The sequence below is a fragment of the Barbus barbus genome (assembly GCF_936440315.1).
Source record: "Barbus barbus genome assembly, chromosome: 3".
NCBI lineage: Eukaryota > Metazoa > Chordata > Actinopteri > Cypriniformes > Cyprinidae > Barbus > Barbus barbus.
The window spans coordinates 28,251,140-28,272,835 of record NC_136731.1 but is presented as its reverse complement, the minus strand read 5'-3'; the positions used below and the strand labels follow the sequence as shown (position 1 = coordinate 28,272,835).

Below are 21,696 nucleotides of genomic sequence, written 5' to 3'. Positions count from 1 at the left end.
TGTCTAGAGCCACTTATTACAAATCAGAAAAGGTGATTGTTTGGTTTTATATTGTACTTTTGATAATTCCAGAACAAATTATAATTTCAATTAAGTTACCTTTGTCTATTTATCAAAGAATCCTGAAAAAAGTATCTCAGTTTCCACAAAAATATTAATCAGCACAACTGCTTTCAACACTGATAATAATAAGAAATGTTTCTTGAGCAGCAAATCAGCATATTAGAATGATTTCTGAAGGATCATGTGACACTGAAGAATGGAGTAATGATGCTGAAAATTCAGCTTTACATCACAGGCATTAATTACATTTTAAATATATTCAAACAGAAAACAGTTTTTAATATTTCACTTTTTTACTAAGCTTTTTTTTATTTTTTTTAATCAAAACTAATCCTGGTTGCCATAACCAATTCATTACTATATAGGGAACATGAATAGAAATATCTGGTTGAGTAGTGTTAGTGAAAAAAAACAAATGAAACGCATGTGAATGAAATTAAATTATATTCCAGTTTTAAATGTGCTTCTTATTACAGATAGCCTGGGATTACAAAAGATTTGTATTTTAAAGAAAACTAGTTTGAAGGGAGCATAGTTTGCTTTTTGGGTTAAAATTATTTCTTAATATGAAATTCGAATGGTATGACAATTAGATCAGACCGTACAGAAATTGAAATCCACATGCTAATACACACTATACTCAGTCACACAATGCTGATGTTGTTAACATTAATAATTTGAGAATAAAGTATAACAGTAATAATAATTTGCACGGTTAGATGTGATATGAGCTAACCAATCGTTAGATTTAATCACCATTGGTTGCGTGATTTATTGTAATGTTTTTTCCTCAGTTGGTCAGAACAAATGTGGCAGACTTTTTACTTACTTGTTCAAATGGCAATATACCCTGAAAATTCTTATTTGGGTCATTCTTCCAAGACATAGGCTAGAATCTGTGATTCCTAAGCACAGTATCCACACCAGTGCGGTGACTGACTACCATACATACACTCTTCAAAACATTAGATTCATCCGGGCTGCTGCTGTGCCGGATCACAACCCCACGCACAGAACATAATTCCACACAGAACTGCAATTCCAGGTTTTCAAACAGAGATGGCGACAAAGAGGCAAAACTTACGGACTGCAGCTTTAAGATTGAACTGATTGTAATCTTTTCAGACACTTCTGCTTTTTGGGCAGGGGGGCATAAGTACATCTTTATATGTAATTTTATCAATTTTATTGCCTTTGAAATTTAAATTGATGAATGACGAATGTACTGACAAGCATTCATGGTAAACTAAAATATACTTTAATGCCATTTCCCTTCAAACATGCATGTAATGTTTTAAATATATTTGTAATTACACGCAAATTGTAATGAAGTGGGTATATATAATAAATTAATTCTTTGTTTACAATAACGAAGTTATCATTTAGTACATCTAAACATCTATGTGTTTCTTCAAAGCACAACAAAAGCCTATTAAAACAATAATTTTCAATTTACGATCTCCTAAAGTCATAAATCATGCAAACTTGTCAGATGAAAGTGAAACCATGGTTTTCACAGACCTGGATAAATTCATTTAGTTTTATTGATATCAGTGTGACTCACTACATTAATATCATAAACAGGTACATTGAAATACATTAGCATCTAAAAAGTGAATTCTTCATTGATGATTATTATATAGACACTGGTTGTCATAGTTTAACTGAGAAACTGGTCTGTAAATTAAAAGTAGTTATTATTATTATTATTTAGCCTCCTGAGACCCGAGAAAATTGACAAAATATTTTTTCATGTCTTCACATTGTTTAGAGCATTAAAAAAAAAATGTAAAATTATTGATTTTTTAAATCGCCAGTGCAATTTTAGTTTTCAAGATTTTTTTTTTTTTTTTTTTTTTTTACCAAACTTTGTATAAAGATGATTATACCATATACATATATATATATATATATATATATATATATACCATTTTTCTTTCTTCAAAATGTGTGTAAAATGGCCATAAACGGGTTTTCTCATTATATACAATGTATCTATCAACTAAATCTAATTCACATATTAATGTGTTTGTGGGGCAACATGTAATGAAAAAAAGAAGTGTAATAATGGGAGTAATAATTGACAAGATTTTCATAATAATATATATTATTTCATAGAATATTGAAATATAATTTCTTTCCCTAATCATTTGTTGTGTCTCCCTGTTACGCCTGGTCTAGGGGCAAAGGACACAGCATGAAATGAGAGAGTGGAAGCGGGGAATCTTTTGAGGGTTTTAATGAAACCAAACAAAAATACAATAGTCAAATAAATAAATAAATAGGGAACTTTTCTTCAGGAGTTGCCCTGGCCAAAATAACAAACATGCGTAAAGCGTAATAAACATGCTTTTAGTCCCTGTGTACTCATACAAGGGATACAACATCCTGTTTCGTAACAGAAAGTCAAATTTTGGTTTGAAACCTCATAACATTTTCCTAAAATGTTGATTTATGACACACAATTTAAAAATTAGATTTAAATGATCATTACAAAATATCATATTTCCGTAAGAGTGTCACTAAATTAATTTCAGACGTTTTTGAAGACCAAGGAGAGGGAGTGGTCATAATGAAACATCCAAACATTTAGTATCTCTGAAAATCCCCGAATGTGCTCTGTACAGGAAATCCAGACTTAAAACTGTGGCATGTATAGTCTCAGAGAAATTCACTAAAATATAATGTCCTCATATGAGGATGCAGGTTCTTAGGAGGTTAGTGTACTGCAATGATCTTTTGTTCGTTCTGGGCCACTTGCACTCAATGCAGAAGAGATTCCATAGAATTAGAACATAGATTCCATTGTAAGATGAATGTGGTTTGACAATCTATGATTTTGTCTGACGCCATCTGAAAAAAGTCTTTCTGCACAAGTGCACGTGTATTGCTTAAAAAATCCAAAATGTCTGTGCTTATCACCAGATTACATTTTGATTAGAATTCAGTTTCTCTTCTTAACAGATTCCATCACAGATTAAGAAAATGAGTTTCTGGCTATGACGTATTTTTCCGGTAGTTCTCAGTTTCCTCCTTATTGCATGACTGTTGTTTTGTAGCTTTGTTTTCTGTTTATCTTGCGCAGGATGATGTTGTAGAAACAGCTGTTCCAGACCTTTCATTTAACATATCAGCTCATAATTTCTCCTCCACTGGGTTCTAAAGGAATAAAACACTTCCAGTACTGTATATGTTTAGTTGGGTTGCGTCTGAAAGCGGGTTTGACATTCTAAACAGGTTAAGTCTGTTTAATCAATGGTTGTTGTACAGTAAGTGGTGCCTGCCTTATTCAATTTGAACAACATCCAGATGCCATTGTTTGAAGTTAAGGCTCAATTAAGCTGCTGACAAAACAATAGAGCACTTAGTATAATTATACACGGTTTATAAATGACGTATTGATGCGACTAAACAGTGTTTAGTTTTTTTTTTAGTTTTTTTATTAGATACTGTAAATGTGTGTGATTGGCCTGTATGTTAAATTCACGTGTAATCACAAAAGACATTACATTCACCCTAAAATGAAAGCTGTCATCATTTACTAATCTCATGTTGTCCCAAACCTGTTTAAGTTTCTTTCTTCTGCTGAACTTCTGGATCTTTCGTCTAAAAATATTTTGAATAAAGTTGGTAAAATAGTTTCTTACTTCCACAGTATATATATATATATATATATATATATATATATATATATATTTTTTTTTTTTTCAATCAAATCAATGGCTACCAGCAAGTGTTTGGTTACCAGCATTCATTAAATTACCTTCTTTTGTGTTTAGTAGAAAAAAAGACATTCACATAAGTTTGGAACATCGTGAAGGTGAGTAAATTATGATAGAATTTTCATTTTTGGGTGAACTATCCCTTTAAATGTTTTGAAATAGATTATTAATGTTTCAAATAGAAAGGTCTAGTGAAACATGGCAACAGCCAAATTAGAATCTTACAATATTTGGAATTCACTTAAAAGATATTGGTTATTAATAATAGTAGCTAAACTTTACTGCTGAATATTCTAACAAGCACTTGGTAAAGTAAATTATACTTTAATGTCATCTCTATTGAAACTTGCATGTCATGTAGTTACATATATTTGTAATTAACTTTTTTATTTATTTATCAACTTTGTTTAAAATTCTAATCAAGTACTTTACATGTGAAGTATAGAAAAGACTATAGAAACATGATTTAAAACATACTTTAAATATTTGTCATTTGATATTATTGCAAATTTTAAAAGCTGCGCCTTTTATCAGTATGAACTTCCGACAATTCATAAGATTGATCTAAAAAGAAAAAGAAAAAGAAAACATGGCTCTTTTGGGGAAAAAATTAATAAATCAAAAATCATTGGTGTATCTCAGTTAGTTGAAAAGGGACTTGCCTAATTTAGCAGATACATTTTGGTAGCTATATGACATTTCGGAATGTCATATAGCACATTCCCGCCTGCTTGTTTTGTCCCTTTCCTTTTACTGACGTTTGCATTAGTTGGCCCACACCCTTTTGACACCCCAGTTAATAGTGCACCTGCTGAGCTTTCTGACTGGCACACACAGATACTCCTGCCAGAGGTAAATGCTTGCACTGTCCTTGCACACCTTTTATGTTTGAGTAGATACATAGAAATATAACAGTTAGAATAATATTTATTATAACTAGTATAGTATAATATCATATTTAAAATTATATGTCATAATTTTTCATGCAATAATAAAGCTGTGTGTCTTGTTGGGATCAGTAGTATCAGTGTGAAAATGGTGCAGTTTCAGCTTTCTACGCTGTTTGTTTTAGGTAAGTAAACTGTTTTTTTACTGTTATAAATAACTTTTTTTAAATTTATGTTATAGATTTTAAAAAAGACACGCGCTTACTCTCTTCTCTTTTATAGGCTTCATCACACTCATAAATGGCCAGGTATTTAACATTTTCTGCACAAAATTATTTGTGGATGCTGCTTGTTAAATTAATTCAGTCAAGTCAAGTTGACCTTTATTCAATAATTTTCCTAGTTTTTCTAAATCTAAATAATATTTTTGTTATTATTATTATTATTTAAAGAGTGTGCTCACATGCCAACTAGTTTTCATGGGTCGACAGAAATAAGTGATGAAACATTTACTATTAACAATGAAAAGTTTGATGGATTTGATTTATTTATTCTCTGTTTCTTTAAAGTGTCTGGTGGAGTTTCAAAATGGTGCGTTTCTGAATACTTTTGTCACAAAGTTTAATATTTCAGTCTAATTGCTCATATATGCCATTTGTTCATATTATTATTATTATTATTATTTTTTATTTTTTTTTACAGGCATAGTTTCCAATAAAGGTTCCACATGCTCCCCGGTAAGTGTTTATTAGGTGTAATATGATATGGGCAATATTATTTTTCACTTTTATTTGTGGAACATTGATAATATAATTTGCTTTCTTTTTCCTCATTCCTATTTCAGTTCTCACTGTCGACATTCAACAACACTCTCACCTGCCCCAGGATACAGCTTTCAGACTTATCACAGGGAAATCTCAATAATCTCAAAGCTTTTACAGACGCTGCCTTTGATTTGTACACATTGCTGGTACAGAGCATCAGCATATTTCAAACACATAAAAACTACTCATTTTTTAAAAGGAGGTCATCTACTCAGTGCCTTTTTAATCCTCCAAACAGAGATCTAGACTTAATGTCAGTCATGTCGTGAAGTACATCAATCAAGTCAGGACGAATGGCCCAATAGTGGGTTCACTGAAAGATGTGGATTTTGCAAAGCTCTGGTTCCAAGTGAAGCTCAGTCCACACCTGTCATCGCTGTCCAGAGACACGCTCTCCTGTCTGAGTCAAAGCAACCTCACCTGCATGAGCTTCCAAGAAATGTGTGTATTATCATGCATAAATCATCCTGTTATTCTTTCTAGTTATTTGTTGTCAGAGAAGATCAACTTAATTTACATGCTTTTTACAGAGTGAAGGATCTAAGCTTGCAGATTGATCCTGCAAGGCAAAGGATGGTGTATCAGAACTTCATAAAACCTTTTCTGGAAAGAAATACAACTGACGGTAACTGGTTTTGTCCATTAATATTTCAGATGTTAAAACGACGAGGAGTTTGCTTCTTGATTAGCTAATGTTGAGTTTTTGTTTTAAAGCTGGCTGTGTCAACAGTACAAGCATCATGGAATGGCTTCTGCTGAACTTCCAGTCGTTTTCTGCTAGTGCAACACTAAGAGATTTCATAGCTCTGAATCCAAAGTTTGATGGGGTAAGTGAATTAAACCGGGCAGTTTTATGGTAGAAATGAATCATAGCATTACTGTTGAGATGATTTATTTGAATCTTTGTGCTTCTTTTCAGCTGCTTGTCCTAGATAAGCTCTCCCCAGAGCAGAAAGCTGAGCTGATCTTTCAGCTGGAACAATCTTCTAAGCTAAACCTCAGTGCCATCACTCAGATCTTCCAGAGTTTCCTGCAGCCGCTCACTAACATAACATTTAACGTGACCAGTGTCAGTTCAAATGGCTTAGCTCAGGTTAGATATGAGTGTTGTGTACTTGATGACAATGATGATGATGATGTAGCTGGACTGGTGTTTATTAATCAGGCCAGTGATTAATCATGAATAAAGAAAATTATTCTAATTCTTTTCACATTTCTGTGCAGAATCGCAGCGATTTCCTGGTTTCTTTGAGACCATTGGGAAGATTCATCAGAGGATTCGTGAACATTGCTCAGACGGTATGTTTTCTTTTTTCCATAAACATAAAATCGGTTATAAACAATTTTTAATATGCCTGTTTAGGAATGTTGTTTTCTTCTTCTTTTTTTTTTTTTTTTTTTTACAAATTAATAACTTTAAATGCCAACCAATTAATCTAAATATTTGCATATATCAATATTTGCTTATATAAAGACTCCCAAATTAAAAATTCAAAGACATTATAGTATTGTGGCACATGAAAACATTGAATAGGCATTACAAAATATATGGCTTTAGAAGTCAAAATATCAGTGCACATAATGCCTCTCTTTGTTTTTCAGCATCTTGTACCATGAGCGTCATTACTTAACCTTTTTAATCGAGAGCCATAATATGTATAAATATGCATAATATTCTTCTTTTTCAGATAAATGTCAGAAATGAAACGACACAGCTTCTGGTGAACTGGGCCATGGGCTTTGACGACCAAATCTCAATAAGTACTTTCAACATCAGCAGCTTCAGTGATTGGTTAACTTTTGTGGTTCGTCCTGTGATGAAGAAATCTCTGCAAACAAACCAGACTTTACCAGATTTCCCAACATTCAACTCTGTTTTGTGAGTAGAGTTTCTACCTGCATTATAAACCAAATTAGAGCTCGAAGAACATACAAAAGTTAGAAAAAAAAGAAAACAAAATTGCAAATTCTGGAGAATTTGGATCTCTTTGAAAGGCTACACAGGCTTAGTCTCAAAAGTTCTATTTAACAGTGTTGTCCTGTTTTCTAATAATAATTTTTTTTTAAAAACTGCTATATATAAAGACAAAAGTTTTCAGAGAATTTGAAATGAAAGCTAAATTTGGCCCTGTAGTTGGTTAAAAAATAAAAATAAAACGACGTGTCTTGCGGAAGAACATTGTTTTGGTTCAATTCATTGTCCTCCTATTTATTTGGGTAAGAAAAATCAGTGACATTATACTTAAAATTTTCCCCCATTTTTCCCAAGTAAATGTATTTTACTGTGACTATTATTATTACGTTTGAAAAAACAACAACAAGACGATCATTTACTAATAAACAAGACAAAATGACTGATTAAGTTGTTTGCAGTGTATGTTAAGGACTGCCATTGAGATAACGGGACATGTGGACTACAATTAGAAACATATGTACCTCATATGTGTTTTAACTAATGCTATGCTCTTTATACTTTGTTCAGTCCTGCAGAAACTGAAATCACAGAACCCATCGGCAATTGTAAAGTCCCCAGCAATAACAGTTCCTGTCAAGTGAGTCTGTCTTTCACACACTTCAATCTTTCAATCTCACACGTAATTAACCACACCATGATCAAGTCCAACAAGCCTTCTGGCACATCATACATCTAAAGAATGTGAAAAATAAAACTGCTATACAATGTGCTTTTGTTCTTTTGTGCAAAAACTGAGTCGCCTAGTACAAGATGTAAATGTCTCAAACTGATTTACAGCCTAGATAGCAATTTCCAAACCTAATAGTACTATCTTCTGGTGCAGACATCACAGATTGAAGAGAATCTGGCAAAAACAATTAATTGTGTCAGCCAATCAAATCTGAGCTTCACTGAGGAAAACCTGAAACTTCTGATTACTGAACTCTCCATATCACTGCAGACACTGATGGAGCAGTCTAGAGGGGTAATAATAAAAAAAGGAAATATATATATATTTGTGCTACATTCAAAGGACTGGCTTTTTTGACTACGGCATTTTTTTGGGTTTCAGGTAACAAACTCATCTCAAAGCAACATCAGAGCCTTGTTTACAGAACTGCCAGCAGAAAGCTTCACATCTGGAAATCTCAATGATGCTGAGTTCATGAGATTCTGGTTCCAAATCAAGATGAAGCCCCTGCTACCTCAAATCCCACGTGAATTCCTGTCCTGCATCAACACACGTGCATTCAGCTGTCAGGCCTACAGGGCACTGTACGTTCATCATGTTCCCTTCAACTCATATATGATAGCTGTTCATTATCTGATTATCACAAACCTGTTGGTTTGCACCTGATAAGTTAACACCCAAATCCTGGTTGAGATTGATTTCCTGGTTGTGTGTAGCGAAAAGAATAACAATTAACAAACAAACAATAAATGAATACTACTACTACTACTACTAATAATAATAATAATAGAAATTATAATTATTAAAGGAAAATAGTTCACTCCAAAATTAAAATTTGCTGAAATTTATTCACCCTCAATCCATCCAAGATGTAGATCTGTTTGTTTCTTCATCAGAACAGATTTTGCATTACATGACTTGCTCACCAATGGATTCTCTGCAGTGAATGGGTGCCGTCAGAATGAGAGTCCAAACAGCTGATAAAAACATCCACACAACTCTAGTCCATCAACTCACATCTTGTAAGCAAAAAAGATCTGTGTTTGTAATAAACAAATCCGTCATTAAGACATGTTTAAATGAAGTCCTGTAACCCATTCACTGCAGAGGATCCATTGGTAAGCAAATGATGTAATGCTACAATTCTCCAAATCTGTTCTGTTTAAAAAACAAACTCATCTACATCATGGAGGGTGAGTGAATTGTAAGCACATTTGTTTTTTTAAAGCAACTGTATGTAGTTTTGAGTATTTTGACACTTTGGCGCCCTCTACAGTCAAGTGAGTTGACGTTCATTATTGGAAGTCGGGGTATCATCAGAATTATTTTGAAATGTATGTTTCAGGGTAAAAAAAAAACAAAAGAAAGAAAATGTACATACTGCTGCTTTCAATCAACCTATTACAAACAATGTAGTAATTCAATGTTTTATTGCTACAGCTATGTGGAGTTAAATAATAATTCTGGACTGATGGACAATGAGACACGGGGATTTGTCCTCAATGACTTCATTCGTCCATTCCTGTCACAACGTCAAAATACAGGTAGTTGTTACTGATCATTTGCTACAACAGACTTATGCAAAATGAATAAAATAAATTAGTTTATGCTGTTTAAATGCTTAACCAATGTTTCTTGAACTTTATTTGACACATAACACTTTACATGACTCTATTAAAATGACCTCCTCTGATGATCAGTAATGAACACAGTATTTCATTATTTTAATTCAGGTGTTGACTGCACCTTGCCATTTAGCAACAGTGTGAACTTCATCCTGCAAAACTTTGGCAGTTTCTCTCCGTTTGCACAGCTTCAAGATTTCTCCAATATCAGCCGCAGATTTTCAGCTGTAAGTCAGTTACTGAATATTAAAGACTGACTGGAGAGACATGTAAAAGCTTTGTGAATGCATGTGAATGAAGTTTCATGTCATTTGCAGGTGAATGCTATTTCTGTTCTCACAGCGAGGCAACTGGCTGAACTGGTGTTCAGTCCTCCTGATAAACCGGAGGAAAGAGGAAACCTCCTCGAAAAAGTCTTTAACTTCCTTCTTCAAGCCTCCAACAGAGACAAACTAAACAACTTCCTCCCCTTTCTTCAGACACAGGCCAGACAGGTGTTTAATACAGCTTTATACATGATCTGTGTAGAAATGCATTTTACAGCAACAGCATCCAGTATTATTTCTATTAGTTTTACTATTACTATCATCATCATCATTATTAATGTTTTAAAGGAATATTGTGCAAATAATTTAAAATAAATTACAAAATTATTATTGTTTGGTCATCAACTTTATTATCAATCTTGATTTTGTACAACAATATCATGATCTCTCTTTTATCCTGCAGGCAAACTTCAATTGTGACAACTACAAAGTCATGTAAGTCATTTTTAAAAAGCAAAACAAACATTGATCTGCATGTGTTAGTGTAGAATAAGATCACATCGGTTGTGTTTTTTTCTTGGAAACAGTTTTGACCTGATGGATCAGACATTATCATCAGTCGCTCCTAACCAGGCTGAAGACCTGCTGACGATCAGAGACACGGTGATGATGATTCCTCCTGATGGTGAGACACAGCTGAGCAATAACACTTTGCTCCTGAATACATGATCGCATCAAAATAATTGAATGCAAAAATTGAATTTAAATGTGAACTGTGTTTTATTTCCCTCTAGAGTGCATCGAGAGAACGAGCCAAGTAAGTAATGATGAACAAGACCATGTTCATATTTAATGTCTGATTTTATGGTTCATCAAACAAAGAAAATGTAATCTAATGTTTGTTCTCACTCCTGCAGTGCACAACAACTCCTGTAAACGGTGAGTGACTGATCATGCTTGACTTGATTTGAGATGTCATTGATGTTGCTAAAACTCTTTGTTTTGTCCTTTTCAGAGCCTGTCCTCTGTGAAAATGTCAACAGGTGAGCTGTTCTGTCTGCACTCAAACCAGTTTAATACTGAGCTCACGATGGTTTGTAATAAATGCTTCATGTTGTTCTGGTTTGCAGCTCTGCTGTGGGTCAGTTCTTGAACGGAATGGCTCCAAACACAATAGGACTTTGTAGCTTCACTGTGTTGCAGTTCGCCTGTCTCCCAACGGTAATGTTACACAGAAGAAGAAAGTGTTGCTCTTTTAGTCTCTGCCTCATTATTATTTCTTAATGTGCATCATTGTTTCAGTTTTGATAAAAGCTCTTTTGTGTCATCAGCTGTCACAGTTAAACTCTCAACAAGTGGCTGACCTGTTAGCTTGCAAACTGTCCAGCAATGTGACAAAAGACACCTGGATGCTTTTCTTCACCAAAACCAGCACAATCCTTGATGATGCACTGCTGAAATTTTCCAACAAGGTATGAAGCTTGATTTATTTTATTTATTTGTTTGTTTTATTTTACACATTTTTAAGTGATATATACTGTAAAATATGCTTTATTTCAGACTCCCAGTGTCAGCAGTGTGTCTTTGTCCGATGTACTGGATGCGATTGCTGACGTCCGGATCAATCGCTTTAGTCCCCAGAGACTGAGAGATCCTGTCTTCATTCAGTCATGGTTTCAGGGGCGACTAAAACCCTTCTTACCATCAGTATCTCAAAGTCTCCTGTCCTGCCTCAGCACCAAAAACTTCAACTGTGCAAGTTACCGCACTATGTAAGTTAGTCTGACTTACTGGAAGTGACAATGTAATTTAGCAGGCACTAAAATAAAAAAGTAAATATGGTTTGCTATCTTTCAGCACTACGACTTTTGTGAACACACCTCTACGAGATGGACAAGACATTTGCAATCCACTGCAACACAATGGCACTCCAACACAGGCTGATCTGATCTACACAGACTTCATGAAAGCCTTCCTCTCTCGCAATGACATTGATGGTTGGTTTTGAATATTTTTTATTCTCTTTACTGCTTTAAATTCGACATAAAAGTATGAAAGTGCTTACAGTATGAAGTAATCTTCACAAATATTGGGTTTTGCCCTATTTAAAGATCAAGTACTTATTTTGTCTCCTTTTATGGATGAGGAAAAACACCTGGAAAGTTCACATTGAACTAACATAATGAATCACAATGGAAATGTTCTTGTTGCTCTTCCAGATCCTAGGTGCCTTAAAGACACACCCAGCAGTTTGCAGTGGGTCAACAGAAACTTTGGGCCATTCGTTCAGTCAGCTTCCCTACAGGACCTTGTGACACTGAACAGAAACTTCACAGCAGTGAGTGCTAATGCAATTTATGCAGAAATCCTTAAGTTAAAAAACATTATGACAGTCCTTTTGTTTGTCGTTTTAGGTGGATGTTCTACATCTTCTGGGTCTAAGACAACTATTTGAGTTTTCTGTAACTCCTGGTGCACTAACTGATCCTGACAGCGTCATCAATGTCACGAAGCATGTTAAGGATTGCCAGCTTCCTGCTTTCTTTGACCTCTTTTCCCCAAAAGTTCAGGTGCTAACCGAACATTTATGCTAAAATAACTTTACCTAAAAGATCCAGAAAACAGTGCTAATTATCCAATATCATTTTCTCCTCTTCAGGGCATCCAGCTCACACAAGATGTAAGAGCAGCACTGATTAAACAGATATTTGACAGAGCCAACCTGTCTAATCTAAGCATCACTAATCAGGAAGTTCTTGTCTGGATCCAGAGTAGACTAAAACCTCTGTTAGCCAACCTTTCAGAAAGCCTTGTGTCTCCATTTTTCACCATCCTCAACACAAGGGACTGCAATATCACTCAAACTGCGTAAGATCGATAGACTTTAAGAGCAATAAATCTACATTTGCAATGCATGATTCATATTTTTCTGCGTGTAGACATTATATATTGTTTAATTTCAATTTACAGTCTGGGGCTTTTAGAAGTTGTTCGACCTTCATTACCCATAAACACCAAAAATGCAATCTACAGTAGCATTCTTCAATCCATCAAAGGTATTTCTTGATGTCACTGACATAAACATCAGATATTTTATTTTTATTTTTTATAATCCACTGCCCCTGTGTGGTGGCTGTATAATAAAACAAATAACTTGTAAATACCTTGTTTTATCCATATGACATGAACCAAGACACAACGTTTGCTATAGTAAGACCTTTTTTGTTCTTGCAGGGCCACAGCCTCTGAGGTGCTACAGAAATAACAGCTTTATCACATTCCTAAACGAAAGCCTGTACGGCTTTGGGCCACTTCCAAATGTGAACACCTTCCTTTCTCTGATACCACCAACTCGGAAATCTGAGGTACACTGCATATCATCTCTTCAGTTCTGATGATCAGTGCTCAATGTACATGTAAACTGATTTTTGACTCATGTATTTCAGATTGTAAACTCTATAGCTCCTTCTGAGCTAGGAAGCTACTTGAGACAGCCGGAAGTGGTGAACAACGATTCACAAATCTGTGCCATCTTTAACAGCTTTGCTAAAACCCCTGAGTTCTTGGAAACCGTGAGTTTTAAAATAAATAGTAAAATGTTAAAAGGATGTTTATGTAAACTTAAAATAATATTTAAATTCAATTTAAATTTTTCTTCTTTTACAGGAAGAGGTTCCAGATAATGTTAAAAGCGCCATCCTTCCCTGTGTCTGGCGTCTGGCGTTGACAAGTGACAATGAGACAGAGGTTGATTTGTGGTTTAACCGTAGACTGAAGCTCTACTTGAAGTTCCTGAACAAAGATCTAATAGGGTCAAAAGATACACTGAGTGCATCTTGCCAATCATACAAGAAAATGTAAGTGTAAATGGCTGTGGTGAAATTTGTTGGTTCGGAGGTATGAATGCAAAGTCTTTTGTAACTTTTCAAATGCTTTCTCTTTTCTTCTAGGGTCGGTGTTTTAGGAAGCAATTTCACCTTTACTGGTTCTCAGATTTCCCATCAGGATGTGTACAACACCATCAAGACATATCTGAAAACAGGTGAAATAGTCTTCTTTTTTCTTCATAAGCATACTTATTCTTTGCTTAAGAATGCAATGAATGACTTGAATTCAAGTAATTGATTGTAAATATGTTTGTACAATATTCTAATGCAACATCTAGTTCTGTTGTAGATAGATAGATAGATAGATAGATAGATAGATAGATAGATAGATAGATAGATAGATAGATAGATAGATAGATAGATAGATAGATAGATAGATAGATGAAAAACAGAACATTTTAATATGATTTCTTTACAATTTAGGCACTGAAGCAAAATGCTACAACATCTCTGACGCAAGATTGAATTCAACTATGTGGTTTGTCAACAACATTGGCGTATTTATAACTTTCTTGACTCTGGATGATCTCTACTCTTTCGGCCCTGAGAACACGGTATGAATTATATCCACTTGTTCATATAGACTGTCAATACTTGCATTATCATACCATGTTTTGTGTGATGTTATATTGGTGAAAGCAAATGAATGCATATTGTTAATTCCTGTCAGATTTTTTTTGTTTGCAGATGAAAATCTTCGCTGTGAACCCTGAAAACATAAAGCTGTTCAACCAAAAGGCACTTCCGAAGAAAGTCATCAGCCGCTACACTGAACTCGTCTTTCTAGAAAACGCCAACTTTAATCTTTTTGAGTAAGTTAGAACAGAAACCAGACCAAAATCTCAACGCGTTCTCTGAGTTCAGCTTGTTTACTATGTTCTCTGTGCTCCTCTAGCTTGCCTTCGATTTTGCAGTGCGATGCCCCAGCATTGACCTTCACTAAACTAAATGAGAGTGAAACTAATACTATTCTTGGAAACTTCAAGACATCTTGCTCCGATGTGGATCCTGCTGTAAATATTCCATTAAAACCTAAAGTCAAGTTATTTCTTTGTGTAATGGTGATGTTACTGACTGATATCCCTTATGCTCGTCTTCAGATATCTGCTGCCCTCATGGGAAACATCAAGACCATAGATGCTAATAATATTACCAACTTGGGAAACCAAATTGTTGGCATAACAATTACACAATTAAACTTAGTACCTTCATTGGTTCTTGTCAATAGTCTCTCAACACTGGGCAGTGTGTCTGGATGGTCCCTCGGACAAGCCAAGGCAATTGTAGGATTGGTTCTCAGTGGAAATTTTAAGGTAAAATTTAAGTTGCCAATGGAGGACATTTGCTTTAAAACATGTTAAAATTAGTGTATGTTAAAATTATTTTTTTTTATTTAAAGATGCTTTTAAGTACATTGTTTTTCAAAATAATCTCTTCAGTAGACCATTAAATTCTACAAAAGGAATGACTTTTTTTATTTTTACTTTCTGATAGTTCGACACTCCCAGCAAGTTGCTGAGTTTTGGATCGCTGGTTGGCGGGATCCCCTCATCAGTACTGACAAACATTGAACCGATACAAATTCTTATAACAGCTCAAAACACAGAATTTGTAAAAAGCATACTGGCTGCCCCAGAGATTGTTCAGAAGACCTTTGTGAGCCAGGTAGGTGAACAACATTTATGCACATTAAGAGATATTTCAAATGCAAATGATATAAGTTGGGCATTTAAATGTCTTTTTTTTATCTCTAGATAATCAAAACGGTATCGACACCATCTGCCTTAATGGCAAGCATTCCCAGTGACTTGGCTGTTCAAATTCCAAGAAAGTTCCTGGAGATCACCACCACTATACAAACAACAGTTCTGCTAGAGTTTAACAAAAAAAAGTGGAAACCTGAACAGGTACTATAGCAAACTACAAATATAAAACAGTTTTTGCAGTGATATCATAGAAGATCCATTTTTGGTTTTCTGATGATCCTTTCATTGAACAGTTCTTAAATTTGAATAACCTTAAGAACATTTTTCCTATATAAAAATAACCATTATTTTTAAGAGTATAGTTTTTCTGCTTATGGCATTTTTTAATCTAAAATTCTCTATAGGCAGTCCTTTTCTTTGATTCTGTGGCAAGTGCTTTTGATCAGCCTGATGAGTAAGTATTTTTGCTTTTTTTAACTGTTAGCCTATGTATACAAATACCTTATGAATATGCACTGAAAGCAAAATTTTTACATTTTTGATTTTGTTTTTGTCTTCAGCCTGTCGGTGGACGTTTTGCAAGGATTTACATGCTCACGAGTGCAGAAATTCACCCAAACCAAAATCAAAGGCCTGATCAAAGCCTGCCGAAGGAGATCAAACAGACCTAAGGTGGTACTGAGCGAGACTCAGGTGAGTGCTGACAAGAACGATATTCAAACATGCGATCAGTTAAGCCTAAAGTCAGAACATGATCAATGAATATGCATTGTTTCTAATTGTTTTCCTAGCTGACTTGCATGTACAACCTTATTAGAAAGGAATCACCTTTTGATTTTGAAAACTATCATTCAGATATGTTGCTGTACTTCAAGTAAGTGCTTACTATCTTTTTTTTTAACCATGCTTAGAAATTTGTCAGTGATCTATTCCTTTAAAAAAAAAATATTGTTTGCAGAAGTTGTAAAATACTTTGTCTATTGTCCTCTTCAGTTATGAAACAATCAACAAAACCCTCTGCAAAGCATATTTTACGCAAGTCGGAGCAGCAGATCTCTCGGTCTTTTCAAGCACACTGAGCGGAAGAAGGGACATTTTGTTGAGGAATGCTATAGATTGCTTAGTAAGTATCACCCGATGATATAGTTCATTTAAAGCCCTGACACACAAACTGATATCAAAGAACTAGTAGTGACGAAAGGCCATAAAGTTGTATTTGGACACACCGCAAAGACAGCCAACTAGCACTTATGTTCTGCATCTGCGTGAGGGGAAATAACTCTCCATACTAGCAGGTGGCACTAGTTTGTGTGTATTATTCAAAAAGGAAAATTGTAAGAGCTGTGGATTGCTTGGTTTCATTACATGTTTTTCTTCTTGTGCACTGGTTCACTAAGCTCACTAAGGGATCTCTCTCACCGACGGGCTCTGCTGCCAATTCAACAAGGTCACTCAGCCAAAAAAGCAGACAAGTGGTCCGATTGCAAAAACTGGGTTGACAGGTGCTCAGGGACAGCAGGCATTAGCTGATGATGGCGAATCGCCAGCTTGGTGTGCCACAGCCTATAGGTATTTTATTTAAACTGTGCATATTTTTGTTTTTCACTTCAGGGCATTAATGGAACAAGCATCAAGAAACAGGATCTGACAGTGCTGGGCAACTTGACATGTGCTGTGAGCGGTGACGTCATCAGAAACTCAGACCCAGAAATCCTCGAGTACTTGAAGAACTGCAAAGATCTCTCCGATTCGCAAATATCAGCCATGCAAGAACTTCTTATGAATGGAACTTCAAAATATGGGCAAGTTATCTTGATATGAAATAATACTGAGTCAATTTATTATCCAGAGATTGTTGTTTTCGGTCTTGATTCTGTGCAATTGTTTAAAAAATGCACTGGTTATGATCGTCTGGTAATGGAAGAATATGATTGTGCTGTTTAGACCAAAAGAAAAGTGGAATCAGAAAACACTTGATGATCTGGGAATTCTGCCTTTGTACTTCTCAAGAGGCTTTTGGGGAAGATTCATAGAGGTACATTGTGTGTGAACAATACACAGTTGAGCTACACTGTAAAACATATTATTCTTTTTTGGAGTGGGTCTTAATAAGAAAATACTAATTCAGTCTTACTAGTTTAAATGTTCATGTTTGATTCAGTGTGCTATTTGCATTTCTTTGTCATTTTTGTTGTGGAATTTACTAGCAGTTTTTGAGTGAATATTGTTTTGAATTAAATCCTACACCATTTTTTTTCAGTGTCACAATGTCTTTAACTAACCCTGTGTTATTTTAAACATGCGTCTTGTTTTAAACAGAGAGATTTAGCCAAGTTCTTGAAAGGCTTCTTAAAACATGTGCGTGGACTAAACACACCGAAGCCACAACTGAAAAAGTTGTTTAAAGCAATAATTTTCGCTCCAAATGTTGTCAAGAGGGCAGGTATGCTATCTTCATGTGTTTTTTTTTTTTTTTTTCTCATTTAATTAAATCTTAAAATGAATGAGATTTCCTTTTCCAAAAAGGAAAATTCTGCTGAACACAAAATAAGATATTTTGAAGACTGTTGGTAAACAAACAGTTTATGGTCCCCATTGACTTCCAATAAATAAAAATACTATTAAAGTTAATGAGGACCAGAAACTATTTGTTACCCAGCTTTCTTCAGAATATCTCATTTTGTGTTCAGCAGAAGAAAGATATTCGTACCATTGGCCACAACTTCTTTCATGTTAAAATTGAGGTGAATAGAGTAACTTACAGCTGCAAAATTTCCTAAATCATTTATTCAACTGTGTTCCAAGCGAGTTCCTGTACCAAGGGCAACATCACTAGTCTTACCATCAGTAATGATGATTTCCCCTTTGGATATACTGAGATGGAGTTCGGCCACTGTCTGAGTTCAGCTGTAGTGAGGGACAACCTTGCTAGCCTGTGTGAAAAAATTGAGGATAGCGCCTTTCAGAGAATCATTTTGGACAAACTCAAAGAGGTGATATGACGTTTTAAAATCTGATTATATCATCCTGGACATTCAGGACAGTTTTAATGTCTAGGTCTTGCTCTTGTCCATCAGATACTGTCAAATGGGCTTTCAGATGATCAGGTCCAGGCGCTGAGGTCCGTGTCCCGGAGCGCAACAGTGGATGAAATAAGTAAATGGAACATCACTAAATCGGACACACTGGCGGCACTCATGAACGCCAATGATGGCGAATGGTCCTCTGCACAGGTGCAGATTTTGACATGATAAATCTTTCTTATTTTACAGATGCAAAACTTTCGGTTTTGTGTTAATACATTTATTTATCTTTCAGAGCGAACTAATCATTGTGAAATACCTAAGCGCCAGCAACGGTCTGACTGCCAATGAGCTCAATCTAGTGAAAGGACCAAATCTCTGTTCTGTGAATGCCAGCGTTTTGTCAACAATATTGCCTGACAGTATGCGGTAAAGAAAAGTTGCCATTACTCCAGACTTCAGTGTCACATGATCCAACAGAAAACACTCTAATCTGCTGATTTCCTGCTCAACAAACATTTCTTAATATTAATGTTAAAAAAACAGTAATATTTTGGTGGAAGATTCTTCGATTAATAGGAAGTTCAAAAGATTAGCATTTATTTGAGATAGAAATCTTTTGTAACATTATAAATGCCTTTGCTGTTACTTTCATCAGTTTAATGCCACCTTGATGAATAGAAGTATTAAAATTGTCACTGACCCCAAACTTTTGAAAATTAATGCATATATGAATTCTCATAGTACACAGTTTGACATATTTGCATGAATCACCAGATTTATCTCTATTATTTTCAATAACAGGGAGTCTGATGCTTTGGATGTGTCAAAATGTTCATCTGAGAAAAAGAAGGCAATCTTCACCATCGCTAACAAATTGTTCCCCATGTCCCCTGCAAGCGGTCAAAATGCCATCCTGTCAGCCTTCCAGCTCATTGAAACCTATCTGGGTAAGAACGGCCTTTAAATGTCAAGCCCATTGAATGCTGATCTCTGAACCTTGACACACACACATGCACATACATCTTTGGTTTGCACACGGATTGACAGATAATTAGTTCTCATCAAGTATTTGTATTTTTTGTTTGTTTGTAGGAGGTGCTGATCTAGGCTACGTTAGGAATCTGTCATCATACAATGTCAGCATGAGCCTGTCCACTTTTGTAAATCTGGATACAAACGTGATCTTGGTGTGCAAAGAAAAACTTTTCTTTTCATTTTATTAATTTATGTCTTCATCATAGATGCACTGTTTAATGTTCATATTTGACTTAATAACAAAACGTCCACTTGTTATATATTACAGAACCTCACCATATCAGATGTAGTGGGTCTTCTTGGTAACAATTTGCAGAATCTAAAAACATTTGAAAACCAAACCGTTGTGCGGAGCTGGATCTCGCTGCAGTTACAGTCAGAGCTGGATAAACTCAATCTCTCTCTGACTGGAGGAAAACCAACAGCAACTCCTGCCCCGGCTACTAACACGACTGTCACTGCAGGCGCTCAAGGTACATGTTTAAAAAAAAAAAAACTTGAACACTTCACAGATTATCTGATTCCGTTTTTAAACGCTGAAGTCTGTTAGAAAACAGTAACATTTTTGTTATTGTCATTTTTATTTTTCTAGGAATCGGAGCGAGTGGATGGACAGTTTCCTTCAGCATTCTTGTGCTCCTTTGTACCGTCATCAAAGTGGAGATTATATAGCAGAACTGACCCCAGATCAGCCACACTGTAATCTTACCAAGATGATAAATCTGTGAGACTCTGTGAGAGTTGAAGGAAAATAAATATATAGAATATTACAATATACTTAATCTGTTTTTAATCACATTTTCTTTGTCCATCCTATTCATATTTTTCCTACATACACATGACATATATTATAATTGATATATGGAAAAAGAAATGTTGCACTACTAGTTAAAGCACAGGATATGTAGCATTCGATACATATATTGTGCAACTGTCTCAAACTATAAAGCTTCTATATTTGTTTCAAATATTTAGAATCGTTATATGAATTCCTTGTGCTTTTTCTTGAATATGACACAAAGTAAAATGTTCTATGACTGGTACCTGTTTATTTATGACAATGATCATAACTAATAATGTAAAATGTAGTCATGCAGAAATGAATAAAAGGTACTCTATGATGAACAAAACAGATAGCCGGTTTGATTATTTCTTTGCAGGTCTTTACAGAAGTTGGTAAAATCAAAATGTAGGTGGTTGGTATACAGTAGATATCTTCCTCCCTACCTTAAAAACAAGATGAGGTGGAATAAAATATTCAATTTTTGTGTTAAAATATTTAATTTTGTCTTGTAAATAATAATCAGACAGGAAGGATCTGTTCAAGAAAATGTGTTGTATTTTATAGATGTTGTTGTACTGCTTTTTTGTGACTGATACTAACCAAAAAATAAATAAAAAATAGTGTATAAGGGTATAGTGGTTTAGAACATATGGGGGATATCAAAGTCAATGAAGGAAAAAGATGATAAAAATGGGACCATGTACACAAATATATGAATGCCTTTGAAATGAGACAGATTTTATATAATGGCCTCTTTGACAAGAGCTGATTGGAAAAATATGGTCCATGCAACATCTTTTCCCCTCACAAATAGAGTAAGATAAATATTTAAATAAATCCATAACATTTACCCTGTCAAACTATTTTTAAAGAACAAATTCAGATCTGATATTAGGCCTACCAAAGAAATGTTGCCTTTCTTACTTTGTCGTCTGTTTTCAGCTAGAGTTGTTAAATTTTCTCATTACTGTTATTATTTCTATTGCTGTAATTCGTAATAATTAATGTTCTATACTGTAAACGGAATGCTCAAATAAAGCTAAACATAACATGTTTATAAATTATTCACACACAGATATGAGGAGTTTGCAAAAACAGATAACTCCGTTTTTTGACATTTTCCAAAATCGTGTTTTTTATTATGGTATCATGTTTTTATTGTGTTAGTTAGCTGGGTTTTCTTATTTTTTACCTAATCAAAATAACCCAACTACAGTTTGATTGAG

General features: G+C 34.7%; 1 protein-coding gene across 1 annotated transcript; it reads left to right on the top strand.

Moving 5' to 3' along the window:
* Window positions 1–4,595: 4,595 nt before the first annotated feature.
* Window positions 4,596–20,813, top strand: mslna (mesothelin a). Its single transcript, XM_079376345.1, has 55 exons — window positions 4,596–4,637; window positions 4,805–4,857; window positions 4,955–4,980; window positions 5,242–5,263; window positions 5,375–5,409; window positions 5,517–5,642; window positions 5,735–5,937; window positions 6,027–6,121; window positions 6,211–6,323; window positions 6,416–6,589; window positions 6,721–6,795; window positions 7,185–7,375; window positions 7,979–8,048; window positions 8,295–8,435; window positions 8,523–8,725; window positions 9,582–9,685; window positions 9,875–9,993; window positions 10,084–10,260; window positions 10,496–10,527; window positions 10,620–10,717; window positions 10,827–10,849; window positions 10,950–10,971; window positions 11,048–11,075; window positions 11,163–11,253; window positions 11,364–11,504; window positions 11,593–11,804; window positions 11,890–12,029; window positions 12,252–12,370; window positions 12,447–12,602; window positions 12,692–12,900; window positions 13,003–13,088; window positions 13,267–13,397; window positions 13,479–13,604; window positions 13,699–13,889; window positions 13,983–14,074; window positions 14,343–14,473; window positions 14,607–14,731; window positions 14,815–14,932; window positions 15,020–15,232; window positions 15,414–15,584; window positions 15,674–15,826; window positions 16,030–16,079; window positions 16,186–16,318; window positions 16,417–16,499; window positions 16,619–16,748; window positions 17,237–17,427; window positions 17,570–17,660; window positions 17,945–18,068; window positions 18,431–18,618; window positions 18,703–18,858; window positions 18,944–19,077; window positions 19,453–19,598; window positions 19,744–19,838; window positions 19,955–20,159; window positions 20,279–20,813. Exons 2-55 carry the CDS (start codon window positions 4,821–4,823, stop codon window positions 20,356–20,358), a joined length of 6,525 nt encoding a protein of 2,174 aa, XP_079232471.1. The 5' UTR covers window positions 4,596–4,637; window positions 4,805–4,820; the 3' UTR covers window positions 20,359–20,813.
* The last annotated feature ends 883 nt before the right edge of the window (window positions 20,814–21,696 follow it).

Bases quoted from the DNA above. Each gene is read 5' to 3' on its own strand.
- mslna (XM_079376345.1), top strand. From the start codon at position 4,821: ATGGTGCAGTTTCAGCTTTCTACGCTGTTTGTTTTAG. The intron at 9,994-10,083 runs GTAAGTCAGTTA...TGTCATTTGCAG, and splicing joins TCAGCCGCAGATTTTCAGCT to GTGAATGCTATTTCTGTTCT. The intron at 11,076-11,162 runs GTGAGCTGTTCT...TCTGGTTTGCAG, and splicing joins CTCTGTGAAAATGTCAACAG to CTCTGCTGTGGGTCAGTTCT.